General features: G+C 33.7%; 1 protein-coding gene across 9 annotated transcripts; it reads right to left on the bottom strand.

Moving 5' to 3' along the window:
• Positions 1 to 2,346: 2,346 nt before the first annotated feature.
• On the bottom strand, positions 2,347 to 16,673 carry LOC107842237 (zinc finger CCCH domain-containing protein 13). Of its 9 annotated transcripts, none has more exons than XM_047397171.1 (12): positions 16,288 to 16,541; positions 9,824 to 10,420; positions 9,530 to 9,712; positions 9,229 to 9,259; positions 8,509 to 8,662; positions 8,310 to 8,366; positions 6,909 to 7,006; positions 6,739 to 6,810; positions 6,413 to 6,621; positions 3,992 to 4,167; positions 3,023 to 3,211; positions 2,347 to 2,611 (listed from the first exon to the last, which is right to left on the bottom strand). In XM_047397171.1, the coding sequence occupies exons 2-12, from the start codon at positions 9,825 to 9,827 to the stop codon at positions 2,552 to 2,554; spliced, it is 1,233 nt and encodes a 410-aa protein (XP_047253127.1). In that variant the 5' UTR covers positions 9,828 to 10,420; positions 16,288 to 16,541; the 3' UTR covers positions 2,347 to 2,551. The 9 variants fall into 9 exon arrangements, with proteins under 9 accessions (XP_047253127.1, XP_016541477.1, XP_047253128.1 ...); XM_016685991.2 differs by having other exon boundaries at positions 9,959 to 10,420; XM_047397172.1 differs by having other exon boundaries at positions 8,509 to 8,644; positions 16,288 to 16,540.
• Between the last annotated feature and the right edge of the window lie 1,620 nt (positions 16,674 to 18,293).

Genomic DNA, 18,293 nt, shown 5'->3' with positions numbered 1-18,293 from the left:
ACAGTTGACGGCCAATAATCATACACCTATAGATTAATTGAACAATATTTTTTTGTGACTTTCCACCACATTCTCGTGAATAATCAACATGTCAACATCATATAATCAAAAAAAATATGAAAAATAATATTAACTTTTTCTCTGAATGTCTTTCAAAAATATAAAAATCAACATGTCAACATCACATAATTAGACAATATATATTTCAAAAAGAAAAAAATTAATACAAAATATCAAGTTAATAACCAAGATATACTTGAGGCATCTCATCTCCCTCCATTGTATATCACGATTGAATGCAAATTAGCATAATTCACATTTGTGTGTCTCATTTTTTAATTTTTTATAGATTATTGAACGTTTTTTTTTTCAATAAAAATACTCAAACATTGTATGAAACAACAACAACTTGTGGAAGCATTTTATTGAAATAATAATTTCTGATAGAAAGAAGAAGAAAAGCAAATGAATATGAAGAAGGAAAAGAAATCAGATTGTTTAAAAATGGAGGGAAAATGCCTAAAGAGAGAATAGTGGTGTGATTGGTATCTATTAGTAACTGTTAACTACAATTAAGGAAGGGATATTGTTAATTAAGTTTAACTATATTTAAGGAAGGAATATCGCAATTTAGTTATATTATATTTTCCTTTCCTGTAATGATTTTGATATGTTTTTAAAAAAAAAAAAAAAAAAAGTATATAAAAATATTTTTTTTTATTTTTTTTAAATGAAAGTTGCTATAAACTTGAAAACTAAAAAAAGTTGTTATAACTTGCAATAAATAATCTAATAAGTTTATTTAGTTAATTTTTTCTTATTCTTTTGACACATAAATAGTGGACCATATTGATCCAATTTTACAATTAAAAGCCCTGAAATTCCATCTATCTATCTAGTACTCTGCCTATATAAAGATCTTTTTGGTCATAATATATTAAAATATGAAAAAAAATTTAAGAATAATTTTTTTTATTTTATTAAAAAATTAGTGTTTGATGAAAATTTTAAATCCAACTTAAAGTTGTATTTCAAATTCAAAAAACAGTTATGGGCCTATTTTCCAACAAAATTTTCACTTTTATGAGCAAAATGCTAAATAACATTTTTTTCACAAATCTAAAACATTGAAATATTATTTAATATATTTTAATTTATGTAAAGTATTGACTCGGCACATATTTAAAAAATAAAATAAAAATTTGAATTGAGATAAAATATAGTATTTTATAAGGCGAAAAGATTTGTGTGGTTATAAATTATTCTAATGAGAGTAAAATACATAATATTTTATAGTTAAATTATTACTAAAATAAAAAAGATGAAGCACCTTCTCTAAAGTTTGCATGCATTCTACCCTCTTCAAATCCTATTTGTGAGATTCCACAGAAAATGTTATTATAAATATAAAAACATCTCTTCTTTTTAAATTTTAGAAAAAAAATCATATATTTAAATGAATAAAATATCTATTAATAAAAATAGGATCAATACATAAAGTTGCTACAATTTTATCTACTAATAACGGTCAAAATTTTACATAAGACTTTTAGATCATATTTTTACCTTACAAGTTGCATCTGACAAGAGGCATATAATTCTCCTTTTTGTTTTTATATTTGCTTATACAATTTATAGTACCAGTTAGGACCCACATGAATTATATAAATATATTTTCTCTCATATTCATTGTAAAATTAGAAAATAGGACTCACTATCTATGTGTCAAAAAATTAACGGAGGGTCATATAACTTTTATTGGTTGTACCCCTCGCATGGTAAAATTTTTCAGAAAACACTGGATATATTATTATTGTAGATGAAACATATTTTCTTGGGTTAATTTTGTTTTCCATAGTTATTACCTAGATAGTTAGGCACGAAGCAATGTCGGATCAATTTCTTGATGTGACCACGAATACCTCCTACAATCATACTTGCAAGTGAACCAATCAATTCATCATTGAGACTTTATGTGATTAGAAATGGATTTCTTATTGGAAGGCTATAAGAAGTTGTTTGGTACGAAGGATAACAATTCTCTAATAAAATGCAGAATTATTTTAACAACGTTTGGTTAGGAGTACTAGTGAATCTTGAGATTACCTATTCCACCATTTATCCGATAATGATGCAATAAGTTATCTAATATAATATGGTGGCTGATCCCATGAGATAACTGTTTATCCCAATCCCATATCAAGCATACCCTTAAAGGGGTAGCTCAGTATGTTTCTGTTTTGTCAATGCAATATCATATGTATAACCAAGCAAAACAAACAAGTAATGGATATGCATGTGCTGCTTCATAGACAAAGCACCTCGAATATGCAGAGATTAAGAGACTCAAACAAAACCACTGGTCTCGAATTATCAACCTTGCTATACAAAAAGAAATCTGGTACTCATTCAAAAGCATAATCCTTAATTTAGTATCCATAAAACCTTAATTTAGTATCCATAAAACTTGTATGTGTAGCTCTATTCTTCCCCTACATATGCAACAGCTGCGTTCTAGTCCTCTTATAATGGCAACATATTGATCACTATGCTAAACAACATCTACCTCCAACATCTCTTCATCAACTCCATATGCATCATCGCGGCTATACTGCAACCAAAAGTTGAATGGCTCATTTCATATTAATACTATTGACGTACAAAGCTTATGAATACAACATACGAAGACAAGATTGCAGAAAACCAGAGTTATTATGGATATAAATTGAGGACACGGAGATGGTCAAAACATTAAGAGTAAGGAAATATTGCGGCTTTTGGCAAGAATCTGAAAACTACAATGTAATCTGCCTGTTTTGTCTTAGAGATGGGGGGAAGTTCATGACTGAACTTTGTTTTACCTTTCTGGCAGTTTTACTGATCACCCACTATTAATTTTGCGATCCAACGAAAAACAGCTAAAAACTGGTGGTTTTGAACTAAAGTAGGTTGCAAACAGAAGAACTTATGAGCACCATATATTTGCATGCTAGATATGTACCGGTTCAGTTATTGAACTGACCTGTAAACAAGCACCTGGAGGGAGAGGAGGAGGTGGTGGAAGAAAAGGGTACTCCGGGATACCAGAAGGAGTTCCCTTCCCAGCTACTTCAAGTTTGTCTTCCATGTCAACAACTTCGACATCTTCATCGGCTGCATGAGCAGCCATGCTTGTTGATGGCAACACAACGGCAATATCAGAAGCTTTGGGCTGCAGAATTTGAGGGATGCATTTATCAGTTCTTCGAGCATAAGAAATAAAATGCTCTAAAGATGCAATATCCTTCACTTAGTTGCATCATGGAACTTGGAACAACTACCATCAGGCATAAACTGCAAGACCACTTTCATTTTCAATTTAGAAAACACCAAAGGCAAAAGACATGATGCTGCAAAATTAATAAATAATATAATTGGGCATAGTTGTATTCTTACGAAAAATGATAGTCAAATTCAGTGTTATGCATATTCAGGAACTACTGATGCATACTCCATTTTTTTGATAACCGAGAAATCGGAGAAGACAGGTGGAGGACAGTTCGAAACTCAGTGGGCAATGTCCCTGCCTGCCCCTGTCCATTTGTTGAAGTTCTTACAAAGCGAGTTGCCATAGGTAAAAAGAGTCGGAGAAACCAAAATTCACAAAAGATTCTCTTTTCTAACAAGTGATTCCTTCCGAGTCCACATGTCATCCCATATCATTTGTTAATTCATGTAAACCATGTCAGAACATGCAGATTTCAGAACGTTTAAGATGCTTATGAATGTAAGAGAAACAATTGAAAGAACAAACAAAAAGGGAAGCCAACAAATCAACAAGCACCAGAAAATAATCAGCATAAGATTGTGGTTATATAGACTGCCAAAGATATGAAAGGGGTCATCCCTAACTCTTTTTAAGTGTTGGCGTAAACTTCTTTTGGTTGGTTTGGTTTTTTTTTTTTGTGGGGGGAGGAATAGTGGGGGCTTATGAAGGTTAAAAGTAAAGCACCTTGTTTGTGAGAGACATGTCACTGGAAAAGTTTATTCCCTTCTTAATCTTCTCTTCACCCACTAAGGTCTTATAAGCATTCTCAGAATTGAACTCTGCCTCGTCTTTCTTCTCATTATTCAGCTGAAAAGGATAAGCAATCCTCTGTGAAGCATTTCCTTTTCCTTTTGTTGAAGCTGTTACAGAGAGAGTTGCCAAATATATAAAAAGAATTAGGACACCAAATTCACAACGAGGGATTTCAAGAACTTTGATTTGCATCACAAAGTAGGATCTAATGTTCTCACAAGAAGGGATCTTTGATGATTATGAATCAAATGTTGTGCATAGTGAAGGACTAGAGCATTAGAGAATTGACGCTTCATACCATATAAACTGAAACTAAAGCATTTATTGCTGAAATTAAGGATCTTACTTTTCTTGTTTTACTTTCATAGTATTATTTTTCACGTAAAGGAGTATCTCTTGAGGCTGCATTCCCGTGCATACTTCTCGAATATGAATACAAGCGCCAGAAAGAGTATTCTCATCAAAAACAGACAAAAAAAATTAAGAAACGAGTATGATGAGATAATGGTTAATGAATGGAATATCCCTCATTTACATTTTCTTCAACTTGAAATTTTACTATCTACACGTGGCAGGCAGTTCAAGGCATGCCAATGTCCAAAAACATGTGGGTTATGGCAATGAGCTTCAAGTTAAGGTGCCACTTTGTTTTTTCTAGTTCTTCTTGTGATTCCCTATTGACACATGTACGCTTTATCAACCTCCTCACCAAATGTCCTCCAGCATCATAGAATACATCCCCCAGAACAAACTAAAAGGAAAGGAGGAAATTAAAAAACCCATTCATCCAGATATACTAATTGTATTATTTACTTAGAACTGACTACTCTCCTATTCTCAGCGTTTCATTTTTCAATAGCTCAACCGCCCAATGCTGCAGGCCTGCATGTCTTCCATCTCCTTTCCAGTCATGTATGAGAATCAGAAAGAACAGTTACTAATCAAAGGCATCCATAAAGATCAACATAAATTGGAGTCACATGTAACTTAATCATGTGAATCTTTTGTTCAATACACCTGTGAGTCTGCTGTTAGGGTTCTATTTTGGATTAATTGGGCAAGATGACGTGGTTAAATAATAACTGATACAGTGTACTCGATGATCTCTATTGTCTGTTTTTAGTCTCTTCCTCTCTCCTCACCCACTTTTCCGTCTCTCCTACATCCTTTCCTCTTCTTGGAAGTAGCAGGGCTTCCTTCAGCTCACCAAAATAGTTTACTTCCATTTTCTGTCTAATGTTAAAACAGAACTTTTTCTGAAGATATAGTAGGAGTATATGTGAAACAATTTGTGTTACATGTCTCCTCTAATACAGAATCAATACACAAGGTGTAGAATACTTCATAGATGGAAGAGAAGAGAGACCTTAGAAAAATTCTATTCACTCAACTGTATACACCTCTGCTCATGCACTATCCAGAAATGCATTTTGCTACTTGTTTCCAAATTGCAAAAAGCAAAACAATTGTCACTCAGTAGACAGACATGACAGAAACATCATGCTGCATCGGACCAGCAATAGTCAGACTCATCTATCATCCTTCAAATATAATAGTCACATTTCGCTTTTCAAAGATCAGTTTGACCAATTTTAAAGTTAACCTGAACATATATAATCCATCTTTTGAAAACAAAAATTTAGAGACTCGGAAATAATTACATGTTTTCTGCTGAAAAGTATAAAAAGAATACTTAGAAGTCAGAATGTTCTTACTAGAGTGAAATAATATTGACTATCAGAAAGTTAAAAAGCGAAGAACTTTTTGGAACAAAGAGAATTAACTACCATAGCGCTGGAATTATCTGTCTAAATTCAAAATTTCAGTAAACAAAATAATCATCACAACAAGCAATGAGGTTTTGGAAATCACAGCGCTGAATGAGAACTACAGTAACTTGTCACCAAATACAATAATCCGAAACCATTTAAATCATCCATATACAACATCTAAGATTTTGTTTTCTGCACTTCTATATTCAAGTATTATTCACATCTATATAGACATACTCTCTTGGGTCAACTGACTTCAGTTGAGTATAGGGAAACTGAATTTGTAAAAGATGAGCAGGAAACAAGCACCTATTATGAATTATATCGGCCCCCGACTGCAACAGCCACTTCGACTCTATATATAGAACAAAACAGGGCACTGATACATACTCTAGAGGTCCTCGCCAGTTTTGTTCAGTTCAGGAAAGAAACCAATTTAAAAAGAAAGAAAAAAAAGCACACTGAAAGCTTAAGACTAGTCACAAAATTCAGCGCAAGCGCTTTAGATTACAATAAGAAGCACTAGTACAGTTATTTTATTTGAAAAGCTATACTCTTAGACATAATCATCATTTATTACCTTGGTTTGAGGTTTCATCAGCTTCACGATAAATTCTTGGCCTTTTCTTGGTAGGTGAAGTATCCTTCTGCTGCTCATTCAACGAGCTAAAATGATTACCAGCCATCCCCCCATCAATAATATTGATGGCAGAATCCTCTCCACTTGCACCGGTTCTGACGAAATCTGAGCTGAGTTTATTAGCGAGCTTTTGAAGCTGAGCTTCTGACCTACAATTGCACCATCTCCACTGAGTATTCATAGAAACAGAAATTGACTTACAATTTTAGAATCTGAAGTGGATAGGGAGGAAGAAGTCAATAGAAGGAGCAATATCATTATAATACCTCTTTAGTTCACCTTCTAACCGTGAGTGATTATTATATGCTTCAATGAACTTCTTCATCTTCGAAGTAATCCTGGGGGGAAAGCCAGGATTGGACAGACAGCATGTAAGGAAAAGGTATATCCAGATTCAAATGAAAAGATTTTGAAATTCGTTATAACAATTGGCGACCTTTTACATTCATCCTTTTCCTTGAAAAGCTCCATCTCAAGGTCCTGAATCTTTGAAGATAGACTTTCTGCCTGACAAGTTGTCTCTTCAAGGTAGATCTTTCATGTTCCAACCAAAAAAGAAAAGTATTGGTGAGTAAACTTGAAATATTAGAGCAAGAAGCAAAAGAATGTGTTAGGGGAAGGGCATAGAGACAGAAAGTAGAATGGTCTGTTGAAGAAAGATGGAGGCAAGTAAACGTTAACGAGAGCCTTTACATCTGCTAATGGCAAATGAATAAAAAAATAGAAGGCGAAACACATCTCTAATAACTAGTAGTATCTTTTTCACTGCTATAAATTAGCACAAAAGATTAAAGGTTTGAGCCTCTAACTTAGGTCAGAAACTTCACTATTAATGCGAAGGACCAGCAGCGGCAAGAGAGGCTAGCTAATTTAAGAAGGAAAAACAATCCAAAAGCCAAAAGGGTTATTCTAGACCGTCAAGGCCTCTTTGGCAGCTTATACTCTTTTCTTTCCTTTTAACTATGGCCTAGTCATCTATGAAGTGGGTTGAGAACCTTGCTGGATAGAGTTACCGGGTAGTGCTAGTGGAAGGACGCAGGTAATCCCTGGGATTAGTCGAGGTGTGCTCAAGCTAGCCAGGATACCATGGTTAATTAAAAAAAAAAAAGTGGCTAATATAACGCATAACAAACAACTTTGCTAACAACCCCTCTATTTGAAACCGGTTTCTGTGCCCATAAAAAAATAAGAACTAAAAAGTGCCCTACCTAGTGTTAATAGGTTCAGACTTTAAACAAGCGAAAGATACATAACAAATATTAGTAGTACCCCAAAACAAGGACATAGACATACCAGTTCATAACAGTAACCAGAGAAAGCAAAAGATATTAGTTGGAAAAAAGACTATAAGACGAGACACACAGCTGTGGTGTGTTGGACTTCTTTCCTCAAGATCATAAAATCTTATTGAACTTCTCGTGCATTGTGACGCCCACTTCCCGCATAATATTTGACTTTTCATGAAATATCTGCAGAGCCAGATAACCAGATAGTGGTACATAGATAATTAAATCACCACCGTCATTATCTTTACATTACCTTTGCAATACACACATGAAAAGGAAAAAACATTTATGCATATATCAATACACACACGTACATGTTAAGACACATGCATTCATATTACAATCATCTATGGCATACAAATAAATAAAAGGATATACATAAATGCAAATGATGATAAAATACCAAAGAGTGTAACTGGCAAGCACTTGCTTAGAAAAATAATTAAAGTAGGAATTGAATACAAAGACTATTTCCAAAATTATGCAAAAAGGATAAATAAAAGAAATCTATTAAGGAACAAGAAGCCAATTACAAGAAAAACAAAACCAACCTCCAATTCTCGTTTTTGCTCATCCAACAAATTGATTTCGGATTGCAGCTGCCTAAGCTGCAATGTGAAGGATAGACAAAAATCCCAACAATATAAATATACATATATATAAAAATATATAATGAGGATGTAAATTGGAAAGGCTGATGAACTCGGCAATCCGCGAACTAGGATAACGAAGGTATCCTACTCCCTGTACCTTAAGGACATCTTTGGAATTGGAAGATAAATGTTTTTTCTCCTTCACATGATCTCCTGACCCATCTGACATGTTCAAACTTCCAGAGATGTCACTTTGACCATCCGAATGATGTTTCATCCTGCGGCTTCTATCACTGGAGTATGCCATTTTTCTGATATTAGTCAAACATTACGATTATGGACATAGTATCAGGTCAAGGTAAAAGAAAGACTAAAGAATTTAGATTAACTATCTGAAAGTTAGCATATTATCTTTATCATGAAAAGCATAAAGATTTGTCCAGTAAAGGGGTTTGGAAATCTCAAGATATAGGGGATAGCCAATTAACCTCTTTGCTAGTAATTATTATACCTTAGGGAGCTGCTAGATTTCTCCTTATTTAAATAACACCTTAGGTCTCTTTACAGCAATCTCATTAACTGTATCGAAACAATTACCATACATGGAATATAGCATATGGCATATGCTACAAGATAAAATTATCTAACTGGCGACAGAATAAATTCTATTTCAAGTAGCAATAAGGATTACATATCTAACATAAATAATAAGCAAATGGATTCAAGCTCAATCAGCTCCCAACTAATTTCAGAGTGGCCTGAATTCAGTTCAAGGTTTCCATCTAAAGCCCGAGTATGTAATTTGTCAACAAAGACCTGTATATTATGTATCACTAAGTCCAAAAATGAAGTATAAACGAGATATTGATAAACTTACTTCCTCCCAGCAGAATCAGTAGAACTGTGCGCTGCAAAATAAATCAGAAGGAAATATAATATTATATGAATGGAACAGAATCATGAAAGAAGGACGAGAAAGAAAACCACAGAATATATTAACTCCTAATCTATGTGAACCAATGGATACTTCTAGCCAACATATTCACATGATCCCTTGACAGAAATAAGGACCTCCAACAAGTATGTATCCATGGAAATGAATCCTCTTAATCACTGTATTCATCATTTCAGATGAGCACGGGTAAATAAGTCTATAAGAGAAAGAAACAAGCTCTAACCACGGGATGCATGTCTCTCTCGCGCATCTCTATCAGAGGAGTATCTTCCCACTGGAGAATGCCGTCTATCAGAGGAGTATCTGCCCACTGGAGAATGCCGTCTATCCGAGGAGTATCTGCCCACTGGAGAATGCCTTCTATCAAGCTTCTCTCTCAGGTCACGACCACGAAAATCTCGCCTTTCTGCAATGAGAAGACTATATTTAAGTGAACTGGACCTGGCAGTCAATTCAACATATCGATCAAATTCACACCAACTAAATCACCAAGAATGAATGACAGAGCTAATCTTACCCATACATCAGAACTACAAGAGAAACATAACAGCGAATATTTATACTGCCTTCCTGTGAGTTCCAAAAGGAGCCATAGAAACTACTGCTCTCATACAATAAACAGAAATAGAATACCAGTTTTTTGAGCGTTTACCCAGGAGAGCTTCAAATATCATAGAACCAACAGAACAGGTATTAGACATATCCTTGCATCTTGCTCAGTAAAAAAAATTGGTACGGCAAATATTTCTGCTAGCAGCCATATCAAAAGGATATGTATGATCCAAACCGCATGACAAATATAGGATAATAGATGGGCCTTCTTGGACCAAAATACCATCCAACAGGTTCCTTCGCAGATTCATTCAAACAGAAGTCACGAGAAGGGAACACCATATTCTCGAGGAATATATGAGTGAAGAAATTACTAGGACACAGCATTGGTATGGTTCATCAAGCTGGCGGATAAGTAAATATATATATGGAAGACACTATGTCCAGAGAAACATATTCTGATCCCTCATGCGCTGCTGCTTCAAGATGCAATATGATAAACCAAGATGCTGAGAAAAATACCATAAGCAGCACAAAGATAAAGCAACCAGCAAATTCCTTTCTGATAAGAAATACTAAAACCTGTCAGTTGAATAGGCAGTTATTCATTGTCCAATAGAATAACTGAAGTGTGAAATTTCTCCCTTCAACGCAGTAATCGCCAATTTGATACACAAATACAACACTTGGATCTCTTAAACTGAATGTCAACCAAAATATATAGCAAAGAAGTGCAAAAAAGTTTCATCATAGGAAATAACAGAAGTTGCAAAAAGGAAGCGGAAAAAGTTTAAAGAAACTACACATATCCAATGAGAATCTATGATCAAGATATGGATATGTTTCTGCTCCTTTGATAAGTGACTCATGCATTTTCAATTACTTCTAACTTTTTCTGTTTTTTCTAGTCCCAAATTATTTGGAAGTGATTGACAAGCAAAATGGGAATTGACACGAAGGGTAAGAAAAAATTCTGATACCTGATGTACTTTTACAAACTATCTCGTTTTATCTTTCATTTCTTAAAGAAATTTTAAGATCTACTATAAAAATGTTAAATATAAGAAACAAACAGAAATAAAAATGAAGTGAAAAGCAAGATGATACTTTTCAACTTTTTACTCATATTGATGAACCAGCTCGGTTCTTCAGTAAGGTTTCGGGATTTTTTCGGTACTTCACTTCGGTGTTTGGTTAAGGGTAACTGCACTGAAGAAACGAACTTTTATTAATTAATTTTTTTAAATGATTTATTTAACATTTAATATGCTGGCCTGGCCCAATAAAAAATTATAGACCCATCAGGCCTATTGCAGATTTGTGATTCTGACATTGATTAGCAGTCACTGAATGTGCATTGCAACCTTGTGAAATAGTGATTGTTGCCTGTTGCATATTTGTGAATGTGATACTGGGACCGATCAGCAGTCATTGGCTGCTGAATTCTTTAGACTGGTTAGCACTTAGCAGTCACTGGCTGCTGAATTCTTGGACTGATTAGTGATATTAGCTGGTGCCTGGTAGTCTACTGACCGTGGTGTTTTCTGTTTTGTCTCAATTGAACACCAAACAGGATGTTCAACTAAAGCAGTCTTTGTTTTCTGGTAGTTTTGTTTATACAGGGTGTTCAATCAAACAGGTGTTCAACTATTAATCAAAAATATATTTTAATTAATAATTTTGTTTTTACTTGCACTGAAAAAACCGATTTACAGACACCGAACCAAATTAGTTTGGTTCAGTGTTTGGTTCTCATTTTTTCCAAAATCAAAAACCGAAAAACCAAACCAAACTTTGACAAACCTGACGAAGAACCGACCGCCCACCCTTAGAACCAGTCGGAACAATTAGTAAGAGAAAGCAACAATCTCAACAAACTGGCAAAACTATGTTAGGCATGAAACGCTTTAGAGTTGTCGCCAAGGCATTGCTCGGAAATAGTATGGACATTAGGTACTGAGGAACATAATTTGTAGGGGGGAGGTGATCGCAAGAAAATATCAACGAAAAGGGGGATATGTGGCTAAATACAACATGCTACCTTATGGACGCAGACTATGGAGCAATATTGAGGAAGGAAAGGAAGTTTACAGTGGCATCGTCACATCAAGGGCTTGGAAGGGTAAGTGTTGGAAATAGAGTTAGTTTTTGGGGCAGCAGCTGGTGTGGAGAGAGCATATTGCGGATTGCCTGCCCCACTAAAATTAGAATTTTTCATTTTACTTATCCATTTCGGCAAATCAAGATATCATTTTTTCCAATACTATTAAATCAGTAAATAGATACATAAAGTACTAGTAGTCAAATTTTAGATTTTCAAAACATGATTAATAACGTTAATTTAGTAACAAATAAACTCCTAATAAACACTTTCTTAAGGGAAGTGTCAATTGAACATGGCCAAGTAACAATAAGACTAGGTGATTTCTAACCATTTGTTACAAGTTGTACTGATGGAAGGTGACAAGTATCTCGTGGAATTAGTCAAATTAGTCAAGGGACATGAAAGTTGACCTGGACACCATGGTCATCAAACGAATAAACATGGCCAAGTAAAGTGAAACGGAGGGAGTATATGGGAAGCACTAGATTAGTTCAAATTGACTCTCTAGAAGCCAAACATGACAATTAATTTAGATTAGTTACATTAATTATCCAAAAGAAAAACATGATAACTAATATAAATTAGTCAAATTGACTCTTGAGAGGCCAAACATAACTACTAATTTAGATTAGTCAAATTGCTTCAGGAGAAGCCAAATACGATTACTAATTTAGATTAGCCAAACTGACTATCAAGAAACGAAATATGACAACTAATTTAAATTTTGGTCAAATTAACTCTCGAAAAGCTAAACATGACAATTAATTTAGACTAATCCAATCGACTCCGGAGAAACTAAACATGACAAAGTAATTTAGACTAATCAAATTGACTCTCGAAAAGCCAAACATGACAACACCTAATTTAGATTCGTTCAAATTGACTCTCAAGAAGTGAGACACGACAACTAATTTAAGACGGAGGACGGATATGTTCAGTGCGAACAAACAAGTAGTGATGGAGGAGAAGTAATAAATAAAATTACCGGTACCGGCACGACAGAGCTCGGCATTGCCGTGAGCAAAAGGACAAGTCTGACGATGACAACAACCTCTTTGATAATGTATGCATAGTTTCATTTTGTACACCTTCCTTTCCACCATTTTATGGAACAGATAGACAAATAGATCACGAGAAATGGATCAATAAAACAGAGGAATAGCACAAAACCCTAGTTTTGGATGCCACCATAACAGTTCACCAGGATGGATATAACCTTCAACAGATTTTTAAGGTACTTTCTTTACTTAAGAGGTCATTGTGAAACTGTTTGACTATTAAATTATGTTACGTTAAATGAAAGAATTTAAGCACGTGTTGTGTTTTCCTTCTTTTTTGTTTACCTTTTGTGAATCAATAGGTTAAAAAGTAAAACTTTCAATACGGGCCACCCAGTCTATTTGGGATAGTTTCTACATGCTTTGAAATTTGACGGGCTAGGTTGGGAATGATGGCCAGAAAACAGCAAACTCAATCCATCACTTTGTGGGTTGTGGGGCTCGACGGGCCAACCCGGTTTTTAAAAAAAATATTATCTTTATAATTTTCTTAATTTTAAAATTTAATAACATAAATTCTAAGACAATATTGCATTATGTTACTACTTTTGACATGACATCATTCAAATCAAATAGATATATTTAACATATTTTATAACTATAATTAATATTTAAATAATTACAATGGTTTGAGTAGAACTTGAGTTTGGATTCCTCTTGTTATTTTTAGTACTCTATTTTACTTTTGTTGTTTAATTATTTTTATTTGGCCCACGCACCGGCCCAAACCACATTGCTCAAGCTATACAAGTCAGCGGGCTTATCCATGACGGGCTAAAAGGTCATGTTCTTAAACGAACAGCAAATATCTTAGCCTAACCCCATCAAATTACAGGCTAGGTCGGCCCTACGATCCCGGATCATATTGACAACTCTAGTTAAAACATCTATTATTTGAGTTTTGATTGATTAATTTTATGTGTTTTTAAATTAAAATAACTTTCAAGTGTTTTTACGGAATCTTGAGTAAAACTAAAATACCTTTTACAAAACTATTCTCTTTCATTTCTCAAAGAAAATTTCAAATCTACTAATTAAAATGTTAATATAACGAAAGAAAAAAGAAAAAAATGAAGTTAAATGCAAGATGATACTTTTCCAACTCTTTACTCTAATCTTGATGAGTCAGAAAGATTAGTTAGAGAAAGAAACAATCTCAACAAAGCGGCAAAGGTATGCTTGCGTGAAAAGCTTTAGAGTTTCCGCCAAGGCATTGCTCATAATGGTATGGAGATTGGGAACTGAGGAACATATTTGTAGGGAGAAGGTGATCGCAAGAAAATATCAATGAAAAGGGAGATAGGCAACTAAAAACAACATGGTATCTTATGGATGCGGACTATGGAGGAATATCGAGGAAGAATGGGAGGCTTACAGTGGCATCGCCAAATCAAGGGCTTGGAACGGTAAGTGTTGCAAGTAGTGTTAGTTTTTGGGGCAACAAGTGGGGCGAAGAGAGCACATTGCGAATTGCCTTCCCGACTAAAATTAGATATTTCATTTTACTTGTCCATTTCGGCAAATCAAGAGAAATTTATCATTTTTTCCAATACTATTCACACATTAAATATATACATGAAGTACTAGTAGTCAAATTTTAGATGTTAAAAGCATGATTAATAACGTTAATTTAGTAACAAATAAACCCATAATAAATACTTTCTTAAGGTGAGTGTCAAGTAAACATGGCCAAGTAACAAAGAGGATAGGCGGCTAAAATAAACACGCTACCTTATGGATGCGGAATATGGAGGAATATCGAGGAAGGATGAGAAGCTTACAATGGCATCGTCAAATCAAGGGCTTGGAAGGGTAAGTGTTGGAAGTAGAGTTAGTTTTGGGGGCTACAAGTGGGGCAGAGAACACTGTGGATTGCCTTCCCGACTAAATAAGTAGTTTTACGTCCATTTCGGCAAATCAAGAGAAATTTATCATTTTTCGTAATACTATTCAATCATTCAATAGATACATGAAGCACTAATAGTCAAATTTTAGATTTTCAAAGCATGATTAATAACATTAATTTAGTAACAAATAAACCCCTAATAAATACTTTCTTAAGGTGAGTATCAAGTAAACATGGCCAGGTAACAAAGAATAGGAGACTTCTTCCCATTTGTTCTTATTTTGATGGACAGAGTTACTCATAGCAATACTGGACATCAAATAGAAAAAACGTGGGCAAGTAAAATGAAACGTATTTAATTAGTTCAAATCGACTCTGGAGAAGCCAAACATGACAACTAATTTACATTAGTCCAAATTGACTCTGGAGAAACCATACACGGCAACTAATTTAGACTAGTCAAATTGCCTCTGAAGAAGCCAAACATGTAAATAATTTAGACTAGTTCAAATTAGCTCTGGAGAACCAAACACGACAACTAGTTTAGACTAACTCAAATTGACTCTCTATAAACGAACTAAATCAACTGATTTACATTAGTCAGATTGATCGAAACACCAAACATGGAAAAAAAAAAACAATTTATATTAATTCAAATTGACTCTCCAAAAGCTAAACATAACAATTGATTTACATTAGTCAAATTGAAGCCAAACACGATATCTAATATAGATTATTTCAAACTGACCTCTAAAACCAAAGACAACTAATTTAGATTAGTCAAATTAACTTTGGAGAAGCCAATCATGACAACTAATTTGGCTTAGTTCAAACTGACTTTCGCAAAGCTAAACATGACAACTAATTTATATTAGTAATTCAAATTGACTCTTGAACAGCTAAACATGACAACTAATTTAAATTAGCCAAATTGATTCCCGAAAAAACAAAACATGACAACTAATTTATATTAATTTGAATTGACTCTCGAAAAGCTAAACATGACAACAACTAATTTAAATTAGTCAAATTGACTCTTGAAAAGCAAAACACAACAACTAATTTAGATTAGTCAAATTGACTCTCCAGAAACAAAACATAACAGCAACTAATTTGGATTAGTCAAACCGACTCTCGAAAAGCAACTAATTTTTATTAGTCAAATTGACTCTCGAAAAACGAATCATAACAACAACGAATTTGGATTAGTCAAACTGACTCTCAAAAAGCGAAACATAACAACAACTAATTTGGATTAGTCAAACTGACTCTCGAGAAGCGAACATAACAACAACTAATTTAAATTAGTCAAATTGACTCTCGAGAAACAAAAAACAACAACAACTAATTGACACTCGAGAATCAAAACATATCAACAACAAATTTAAATTAGCCAAATTGGCTCTCATAAGCAAAATTACCGGGACCGAAATTGGAGACGCGACGGAGTTCAGCATTGCCATGAGCGAAAGAACAAGTCTGTCGATGACAACGACCTCTCTGATGAAGTACACATAGCTTCGTTTTGTACACCTTCCTATCCACCATTGGAATTACTATATACTCTGACGATAAATAGATGAATAGCTCAAAATAGAAAATGGATCGATATAACAGAGGAAAATCACAAAACCCTAGTTCTCCAGACCACCATAACACACTACACCGGATGGACTACCTTATAGCATATCTTTAAGCATACTTTTATTTATTTATTTATTAAAATGGGCCAATTGAAATTGGTTGCTCAAAAATAAAAGAATTTATGCACGTGTTGTCCCCACCCCACATTCTTTTTCTCTTTTTTACTTCAAATTAAATTAATAGAGTTTTGAAGCCATATAAAAATGAGGCTTTTAAGCTCGATTTGTATGAGTAGCTTGATTGGTTGACCTTTTAAAATCAAAACTTATTTTTAAAATATTTTTTAAAAAAGAATTTCTGATGAGAAATAAAGAAAAGATATTTTTTAATTTATATTAATATGGAGAAGTATTCAGTAAAAAAATGTATTAGAAAATAAAATATGAGATGGAATTATAAATCGGAGAAAATTTACTTGGTCAAATTATGAAGTTCCTAAATAGTTACTCATTATGTATTTTGTTTGAACAGAAGGCTTGTGATCAAGGTTAGGCTAACTAAGTGGGGTTTAGCAGGATTTCTGATATGTCCTTTGTGTCAGAAAGTTGATGAGAATATTACCATTTATTTTTTGAATGTAACTCTTATGGCACAACATGGCGTAAGCTATTACATTAACAACGAATTCAGAGGTGTAATTTGTCATACAATGAGGAGGTTCAGTGTGTTATTAGATGTATGATGGGAATAATTAGCAAAGCACAAGTTCATCGTATGACCATGGCGGGAGTTGTTTATTATCAATGAGTGGAAGAAATGACCACAATTTTCAACACATATATAGACATTTGACATTATTATCCGACAACTTATACAGATTATACATATTCGAGGATCCTGCAATTTAAGCTTATAGATAGGATGCGTACTCCTAATATGTACTTTTGATTTTGATAGCAAAGCATATGGAGTAGGTTTGATCGGAAGAGCAAGGCTTGGGGTTGGCTTGTCCAAGACTTTTTTTTGTTATATATGGCTATTTTGAAAAATAAAATGTTACTTATCAAAAAATTATATATATATATATATATATATATATATTTGTGTGTGTATATTCTTTAAAAATATTTATTAATTTTGGCCAAACAAGTTTATAAGATCATGAGCTTGAACAATGTAGCTGGATCATGAAAGTTTATCTTTAAAGAAAGAGAAAATACATAAAGATCTTCATATCTTGTTCGAGTTTTTAAAAAAGACACTTAAATTTTATTTCGACTTATTACTTCACGAATCTTACTTAAATCATTACAAATACACTGTTTTGATCCTCTGCATGCATACACGCACAACAGGCGCGTGAAAAAGGCTCAAAGTTGACTTTTTCTACCAATTAAAAGTTGTCACGTATAAATAATTTGATATATAATTTATCTTCTTGTTTTAAAAAAAATAATATTTATTTACTTTTTAAAACTATTCCATACCCCCTGCCCCCACAACACCCCCACCCACCATTCTCTTGTTCCCTATAGACAGTTTTTTTTTCATCACCATAACTCAACAACAATCAATTACAGCAATAACAACATCAATTACAACAACAACAACATCATCATCACTATAACTCTCTTTCTCCTCAATCCTCTCAATCATCACCATAACTCTACTCACATTTTACCATCACCGTGTTTACTTTCTTCAATTTCAAGTTCTTATTTCAATTTTACTTTATTTTTTACATTTTGAACAATTTTATAAAACTCAATATATATCCTCTTAAGAAGAATTATAAAGCTTCATTTTAATGGAGTTTTGATCTCATCAATAGACAATCAACAAA

This window comes from Capsicum annuum, chromosome 9 (assembly GCF_002878395.1).
Source record: "Capsicum annuum cultivar UCD-10X-F1 chromosome 9, UCD10Xv1.1, whole genome shotgun sequence".
Lineage (NCBI taxonomy): Eukaryota > Viridiplantae > Streptophyta > Magnoliopsida > Solanales > Solanaceae > Capsicum > Capsicum annuum.
This window is presented reverse-complemented; position numbering and strand designations above follow the sequence as displayed.